At 44.9% G+C, this 9,288-nt stretch overlaps 1 protein-coding gene and 1 pseudogene across 1 annotated transcript; one reads left to right on the forward strand and one right to left on the reverse strand.

The window, feature by feature from the left end:
• Nucleotides 1-4,832: 4,832 nt before the first annotated feature.
• On the forward strand, nt 4,833-6,236 carry LOC109760069 (26.2 kDa heat shock protein, mitochondrial-like). Its single transcript, XM_073502230.1, has 7 exons — nt 4,833-5,025; nt 5,128-5,265; nt 5,424-5,465; nt 5,584-5,650; nt 5,759-5,825; nt 5,927-5,977; nt 6,039-6,236. Exons 1-7 carry the CDS (start codon nt 4,833-4,835, stop codon nt 6,234-6,236), a joined length of 756 nt encoding a protein of 251 aa, XP_073358331.1.
• An 899-nt stretch (nt 6,237-7,135) lies between these two features.
• Nucleotides 7,136-8,044, reverse strand: LOC109760070 (4-coumarate--CoA ligase-like 5; annotated as a pseudogene).
• Nucleotides 8,045-9,288: the final 1,244 nt, after the last annotated feature.

Raw genomic sequence — 9,288 nt, forward strand, 5'->3', positions numbered from 1 at the left:
ACCAGAGCATCGGGGTTGATTTGTCTGGTTTTAGAAAGTAGAGGGGATTAAGATCCCGGTTTTAGAGATCAGGGCCTCAGGGGGCTATGTGGCCAAAATGTAATACTTATGGGGTCATATACACTTTTTTTCTAAATCTAATAGGTTTCTTCCTTAGTGATATCCCAAATTATCCCACCAAGAAAGATGGCCGCGTCGTCCTGGCCTGCGCTCCCGGCCACCCGGCGGGATGTCCAGGCTGTCGTTGCAAGGACGTGGAGCCGTGGAGCTGTACTGGCCTCCATTGGCGCACCGTGCCCAATGTCAGTGCTGGTGTGTATGCACATATATTTCATCCCCAATATTGCTTATTTGATCAACTTCGGGTCTGCAGTAGTTTAATCAGCTCTTTTCAGAGATATAGACTAATCAATACAGTAGCTTAATAACTTGTAATCACTAGGGCCAATTAGCTGATGGGAGACAGGGAGAACGATGGTTGAAGAGGCTTAGGCAGTCTGCTGACAAGGAAATGCAACAGTGATTTCGCAAGAGAAATGGAGGTGATGGCTAGGCTCTGGCATGACAATGGTGTCCGCCTCCTTGCTTACTTCAGTGAATGCGATGAGCGGATACTCATCTATAGCTATATGTCGAACAACAGCATGGATCTCTGCTTATACTTCTATATTTTTTCTTGCCTATGCTCAGAATTTGGATCACAATAGTAAATAGATCATTAGGTTCTCTTCTATAATTGTTGGTTGTTGTTGTTCTGTTCTCCAACACATACGAGCAGCTCATTGTTGCACGGAGATAAGTTTCATGCACATAATTAAAGTTCTGGATAATCGAAGTACAAATCTGTAAATACCTTTAGAGGAAGCTTGTATGCTTGACATGCTTGACCATGTAAAAGCTCATGCATGAGTAATTATATAGTCAGGTTATTCTTTTTATCTGCAAGGTGAGCTTCAAAATTCTGTAAACTAGCGTTTCCAATAGTTCAGAGCTGCCACTTTACTTTCAGTATTTAGGTGGATGATCTCTGTTTAAATTCCTAATACAAGTAATGCACTCCGGCAAGTTCTATTTATTTGTGTCCTTGCTGCCAATAGATGTAATTTCATCGCGAGCACCCAAGTACAGCAGCACTATTGTCGTTCATTATTGTTGGCTTATGCCCAAGAGAGAAAATAATTAGCATTTACCTCTGTGTGCCGGACTGTAGTTGTACCATATGCCTATTGTATCATTTTCATCCTTGATAGATGCAGCGAGTAAATTGTCACTGAAAAATGTTGTGGTTGCAGCGTTTGTTTTGTTAATTCTGCATTCCTTCCTTTATGAGAAAAGTGTTACTTCTGTGTTAGTTATATGTTATGTTTCTCTATGTCCATTGCTTGCATTGACTTCAGATTGTGTGTATGTGGAGAAGCATGTCTGCTCCCAGTGGAGAGGACTTTCAGAAAGACAACTTAGACACTTGCTTTAGCATTCACGATTACTATTTTTGTAAAAATATTCATACGTGTGTTTGAATTGTTTTTAGTAGCTGTCTTTATTACTCTCTCTGATTGAAAAAAAAATCGGAGGCTGCCTACAGCAAGTCTCTTTGTCATCAGCGCCTTTCTTTGCTTGGTAGCTCCACATCCAATCTTTCAAGCTACATCCAGATGTAAGAAAGTTACAATTAATCCAGTACTAATAGTTTTGTACGTACGTATATGCGCACTCACCCCTTCTATATACATATGATTCCAGAGCATCTTTTACTAGCATTTTGTTTCATTGCCCCATACAAAATGTATGCAAGTGATGTCTATTTTTTTTTTTCCTTTGTCTAAATATACTACAGAAGCATGTGTTAAATAAAAGCTGGTTGGCGTCGTCGCAATTGCCAAATGTATGTGGACATATTTTTCATCTTCCGCATGTTCTCTGTCGAGAGCAATGAGAAAGCTACGTAGGGAGAACAACAAGTCTTCTGCAAGGTGAAAATTAAGAAGAAAATATTTGGCTTGGACGACAGGGTTCATCGGCCGGATACCATATGTTTGATTTTGCTCGATATCTACTTAGCAACAATATGGCATCACTTTGATATCTTGGTGCATCTTTTATTGTTCAGTAGGCTCCACTTATTGAGTAAACATTGTTCGCCCGACCTTTTATGACTCCCTCTGTAGCGTAGCACGGGCATCTTGCTAGTTAATATATTATGCAATGAACATATTTTCAATTATATGAGGCGACAAACTTTTTTTAATGTCGTATAATATTTTTGTTAGTATCGTATAAAAACCGGACGTCCCGGAGTTTAAAGACGTATACGCGTACTAGTTGACGCATAGGATGTGCAAGCAAGCGCGGTATCGATTTCCGGCGGTCATTTTCTACTTTGTAAAAAAACCGAATGGCACAGATACGCGTGCTTGTTGACGCAAATGGAGGAGTAGCGCAGCGGCAGTGAGCTTCGACGTCGAATGGCGCGGCGCGGGATCGCACCCCGGCGGCACGCGTGCGTGCGGTTTATTTCTCTAAAAAAAAACATGTTTTTTTGTGGCGAGGCCTTTTTTTAACATTCGGAGGATATATGCGTGATTAAATAAAAAGTAAGGGTTTTTTTGTAAAAGAGCATGCCACGTCAGCCCCCGACACACGGGTCCCAGCGGTCAGATATACCGTCAATACACGTTTATACGTGGCTTAGACCGTTTTACAATGATTAGACTCAAAGATGGTACTGACTTGCAAAAAAATGACTAGTGATATCAATCCGTTATGACGTGTCGAAGTGTGGTACTTTCGTGCTATTAACTCTAAAACGACGGACACTCATGCTAGCTTTATCGAGGACGGACACCCGGCCAATCGGTGGCACTACATGAAAACCAAACAATATATATATGTACCCGCCGTTAGATTGCTTTAGGATACGTGCTAATATAGTAAGAATGCATGTTTACATTATCTTATATTTGGAAAGAATCTGCTGTGCTGCCATCAATTAGCACTTTAAATTCGTGATTACTTGCCTTTTTAATGAGGTATTAATCTGATTGGTCCACGACAATAAGGAAATAAATATCTCCCTAATTTTGGATGTGCATTAACTACATGACTCGTACATGGAAATAGTCGTATGGACACTCCACGTATATGCCAAACTAATAAAATCATATTTCCTAGTACATCATATATATCTTCAATTATGCGGCCTTTTCTTGTGTCTGAGGTTGTATTTCCTAGTACGTGCATGTATAATCTTATTAAAAACAAAGGTATCTAGAAATATATTGGGTATTCTCATGTTTCACGCATCCAAAAATATAAAATACCCAAAAAGTAAATGTGTACATCATTTTAAGTTTATTGTACGTGGATAAGCTAGTTGTAGGTACATATTAATAAATATCGCATATACCCAAAAATATTTTGGGTATAAACATACCCGAGAATATCTTTTTTACTAAAAAAGTTCACATACTCACAAATTTATTTGAGGTATCTGCATACTCATGAAATTTCTGGGTACATACATTGTGTCTCGTTAGCAGATATTTGATACCTCAGGCATGAGGCATGTGTCAATGCTTTGGAGTATGTACACCATTTAGATATATAGATACCAAATTTAAGTACATACTCATGATATTTCGGGTATGTGTATATTCTTAGTACATATAATAGCACGGGTATATGTATATTTTTTATTAAGTAATATTTATGGTATGTGTATATTTTCATTAGATATAATAGCCTGCGTACGTGTATATTTTTATTAGGTATAATACGTCAACATAATATTTGGAAAAGGATTATTGCTAGGAAATCAGTATAATATATTTTGGAAAGTAATCATTGACCGTTGAGCGTACTAGTGCATGCAAATGAAAAATGGGAAACTACTATTTCATTGATTGCACGTCATGCACTAATAAAAATGGCTTGCCATGTTTGGGCCTAGGTGCCCAGGCACCTAGGTGCCTGGGCACCTTGCCTAGAAACCGTTGGATCACACTAAGATGTGTGCACGTGTAATTAGTATTAGCACTAATTCATAAATGCATTAGATTTTTATTAGAAAAGAATTAGTGCTTGATATGGACACTTAATAACCACCCAAATTAAGCCCATGCATGTCTCATACGTCACGTAGCTGGGTATTTTTTTTTGTATAATGGAGGTCATATTTTTTTATGTGCGCTCCTTTATTGTTCACCGAGTATCTAATAACTTGAATAAATTACTAGGTATATACATACATAACCCAAAATATCTTAGGTATGTTTTTGTACTCAAAATATCTTGGGTATATATCAGATACTTATACGTCACGTAGTCAGGCATATACATGGCCATATTTTACTTTAGGTACACACGTCAAGTCGACTGGTTATGTACAATATTTTCCAAGCTTTTTTCGCACAACTGGGTATACAAGTGTGCAGACACCTTGGATATTTTCACTTGAAGTATACTATTTGATGGAGAAAAATTCACTGTAGGTCCTTAAACTTGCACCAGCGGTTACTTTAGTCCCCGTAGTTGAAAATACCTGAAATACCATCCCTAAACTTGTCATAGGGGTTCACATACGGTCCATTATACTGTTTGGTCTACGTATTCGCTGATTTGGCAGCGGTCAAGTCGTTCCACGCTGGTGCTGACTGCCACCTCGTCTCCAGCCGCTTGAATATGCAGGAAAGCAGGGGGTCTTTTGCAAATTATGCACATAAAACAGCTGCCCGCTCCCCACCTGGTCGGACCGCCCCAACCTAGTCCGTCCCCGCCGCCAACCTAGTCCGTTCCTGTCGCCGCCTGCTGCCATCTGCGGAGAGAGAGAGACCATGGCTTCCGCCGTCGCTTGTAAGGGTGCCGCGCCAGCCAGCCTCCTCAAGTCCGGTGCTCCTGTGGCCTTCTGCGCGCTCCATTCTCCCGCCGACCGCCGCCCGTACAACACCCAGGTCAAGGAGGTCGGCCGCTACGACGACGACGACTACAGCGGCCGCGACCTCGTCATCCCCAGCTTCTTCTCGCAGGGTATGCTTTGCTTCCCCACCTGTGGTGCGCCGTTTCTTTGCATTCGTTCTGAAGTCAAATCGTTCTGATCAGCTTTTGCCGTCCTTGATGTTGATTCTGCAGACGTGCTCGACCCGCACAGCGCGCCGACCAGCATGGCCCGTCTGCTGTCTCTGATGGAGACCGGACTCTCCTCCATTGCTGGAGCGTCGCGGCTCGGACGGTGGGTGGCGAAGGAGGACGACAACGCCGGGGCTGACGGTCGAGGACGCACTTGTCGCGTCAGTGGCTCCACGCTTCTTCTTGCATAAACTAGTTAGTGCTTTCGTTATTACTTTTCGAACATGAACCAAATGGATGTTCCTGCTGTATCTGCATTCTCCTCATCTTACCATGCATGTGACTGATTGATCTTTCAGCTACGCGGCCATTGTTGATCAGTCAGACCAGCTCACTCCCAGGTAATTTTGCTACTTTTGCTGGATGCATGGGAGGTATTCAGCCAAATTTGCAGGCATAAACCACCTGGATTGTAATTGTTCACTGAAACTGACGTCTTTTTGACGGATTTATTTGCAGCCCCAGCTGAATCTGCCGTTGCTGACATCCACCCATGCCTAACATCAGGCTTGCAAGATACGGAAAGGTGAGCGAGCGTCTCCATCTTCAGATACAAAATGATTCAAGCCTGATGATGAACACATGCAGCATAGTAATAACAACTGGCATTTTGAACGCAGTGGTTCAACGACAGCTCCGACGACATCAGAGGCTGCTGCGACAAGGCTCTGCAGATCCTGTGCGCGCACTACGGGTGGGATGTAAGGCTCGAATTCTGTTCACTGTTCTTGTGATCTCAACGAAAAATGGGATTTGATCCATTTCTCTGAAACAATAACATTTTGCTGGATGGCACTGCAAGACCGTGGACGTGACGGTGCCTGAGGTGGAGGAGATGCGGCTGGCGCACTACGTGACCATGGGCTCCGAGTGCTCCGCTTCCCTCGCCACCAAGGAACATCCTGATGATCAAGGGCGAGGGCGAGAAGCAGCCCTGGGACGGCGACGACGACTCCGCGGTGCCGAGGTACAACCGCCGCATGGAGATGCCTGCTGACGTGTACAAGATAAACAAGATCAAGGCCGAGATGAAGAATGGCATCCTCTGGGTGACCCTGCTCAAGGTGGAGGAGGAGGAGCGCAAGAGCGTCTTCCACGTGAAGGTCGAGTAGAGAGGCGAGTCAAGTAGTCCTTAGTGGTAGTGCTCATGGAAGATGGCCAGTGCGAGAGTATGAGAGACGCCTTGTTGATTTGGTGATGTTTGGTGTCTTTCTTTCTTCGTTTTGCTTCGTTGATCGTCTTGGATCGTGGTCTGGTGGTGAAGTTGGTTGGGAACTCTGTTAATTTCCTCAAGTTTGGCGTATGATGAAACTTACTTTGGTGGTGAAATTGGTCATGAAACTATGTTGATTTCCTCAAGTTTGGCATATGGTGAACCGATTTGGTGGTGAATTTGGTGGTGAAACCTTGTTGATCTCCTAAGTTTTGCGTGCTGCACTAATTTAGTGGTGAAATTGATCATGGACTTTGTTGATTGTCTGAAGTTTGGCTTGATTAACTACTTTAATGGTGAGATTGGTCTTTCAAATATGTTGATCTTCTCAAGTTTGACGTTATGAAATGATTTGTGCCGAGTGTGTAGTCTCTGATCCATGTTTGTTCCTCACTGTTCCGTAAAAAATAATTATGTTTATCCTCTGTTCTTGTTAGAACACTAACTCTTGGAGTTCGTAGCTGTAGTGTTTTTGTGTGAACAGCCATATGAGATAGGCATTTCCTGGAGCACTTTGTTGATTTCCTTTACTTTGACGCCATGAACTGATTTGTGCCGAGTATGTAGTTTCTGATCCATGTTTGTTCCCGTGGAGGGGTGAGGGATAGAGAAGCCAATCCAAAAATGCTGAAATTTCAACAAGCAAATACAGTAGAAGCATAGGCTGAAAATCAATAACTACAGCAGGCTGAAAATTTAGAGTAGAGAGATGCATAATGGCCGTCCTAGACATGAGGACCGGCTGCGCCCGAATGGCCGTCCTCCTAGCTGGCCGTCGCCGGCCGCAGCGCCCACCCCTCACCCCTCCTCCTCCTGCCCGGCCTGCATGGAAGATTCAGTAGTATTCTGCAGCCTGCATGGAGTCTCATGCTTAACCTGAACAACCTGAACGTTCGTGAAGACAGCGGCGAAGCGCTCAGCGACGTCCCGGCCAAGGGGCGCGCCACCGACGGCGATGACGAGGAGCGAGGAGAGGTCGCCGTGGCGTGCCTCCTTGGACTTGATCATGGCCACCAGGACGGGCGGCGCCGCGGGCAGCAGCGTGACGCGGTACCGCAGGATCACGCGCAGCGCGGCACCGAAGTCGAACTGTCGAAGCGCTCCATGAGCACGGCCGTGTCCCCCATGGATACGGAGCGCAAGACCATCATGAACCCGAAGACGTTGAACAGGGGGAGTGGGAGCAGCGTGACGGCCGGCGGAGGAGCCGCCTTCGCGCCTGCAGAGGACAGACTCTCCTGCGCATCGGACCCGAAGACGACGCACCTGACGTGGCCGGGCAGCTTGGCGGCGACCTCGGGGGCGGCGAACGCGACGACGGGCCTGGAGAGGGCGACCTGGTGCGCGTACTCCTCGGGGGTTGAGGCCGGGTTGGCGGGGGACACGACGGTGCCGATGGACATGAGCGCGACGTGGAGCACGGGGACCTCGAGGCGCGAGGGCGCGACGACCAAGGCGACGTCCCCGGGGCGGAGGCGATGAAGGACGGGTAGGAGACGACAATGCCTGTGGCGGCGTCGACGAGCGCAGGGCGATCGGGGAGGCGAGGAGCGAGAAGGCGTAGGCCGCGGCCGCGGCCGTGACCGGGAGTGATTCCGGCGGCAGCGCGCCCGCTGAGCTGGAGCAGACGTTGTGGAAGGTCCGCGTGGCCGCGCAGAATCCGCTGCGCGGGTCGATCCCGGCGGGCGTCGCCGCCTGTTCGGCCATTGGGAGTTTTGCTTTGTTGTGGTGTTTTCGACGGAGAAACGGCGCAGAACAGGAGGAGGAGTGATGTGGATTATCCCAGTCCTCCCGTCGCAACTCGCAGATCGCAATGGAGGCGGCGGCGAGGGCGGCGGAGGGAGGCGGCGGCGGGGACGGAGCGGTCCGACCAGGTGGGAGGGGGCAGCTGTTTTATGTGCGTAATTTGCAAAAGAACCCCTGCTTTCCTGCGTATTCAAGCGGCTGGAGACGAGGTGGCAGTCAGCACCCACGTGGCACGAGTTGACCGCTGCCAAATCAGCGAATACGTAGACCAAACAGTATAATGGACCGTATGTGAACCCCTAGGACAAGTTTAAGGATTGTATTTCGGGTATTTTGAACTACGGGGACTAGAGTGACCCCTCGGCACAAGTTTAAGGACCTACAGTGAATTTTTCTCTTATTTGATGTATAATATTTTCCTACATTTTTTCACATAACCGGGTATATACATTGACCGGCTATGTACAATATTTTCCTACCCTTTTTCATATAGCCTTATATATGTCGACCGGGTGTTGCAATATTTACGTCAGTAGGTATTGTATAACCGTATTGGATAGTTAGGAAACAAAAATAAAATGCAGTTAGTCAACAAATAAATTATTATGTATATACATACCCACGTACGTACAACCTTTCGTTAGTAAGTATGATACCCACTTTAGATAATTAGGAAAAAATGTAATAGTTCAAAAAATAAATTACTGAATACAAACGTACATGCATATATATATAATTTCGTTGGTAGGTATTAGATACCCGTATTAAATAGTTAGAAAACAAAATATACCTGTAGCAATTCGAACAAAATCAACATTAATATATGTTATTGTATGGCACGTGTTGCATGCCTAATAATTAGACCCAAAAATAAAACATGAGCATGGAAAGTCTTGCATGAAAAATAATTAGAAAACAAATTAAATGTATCACAGTTTCCAAGACTAACAAGGTGCCCAGGCACCTAGGTGCCCCATCTATATATATATATATATAGAGAGAGTAATACTATTCATCACCCAGGGTGCAGAATAGTTATTCTTCACCCGAGATAATCTTACAATCATTTTATAATAAATTATGTTTCAAATACAAATAGTTACAGTCATATTGATTCACTGCGTAAAATTTGGCATAAAAAAGGTTAGAAGACCAGAAAAATCACATTTTATGTACATTTTACACTATGTTTTATATTCGTAATT

The sequence above is a fragment of the Aegilops tauschii genome, chromosome 6 (genome assembly GCF_002575655.3).
Source record: "Aegilops tauschii subsp. strangulata cultivar AL8/78 chromosome 6, Aet v6.0, whole genome shotgun sequence".
NCBI lineage: Eukaryota > Viridiplantae > Streptophyta > Magnoliopsida > Poales > Poaceae > Aegilops > Aegilops tauschii.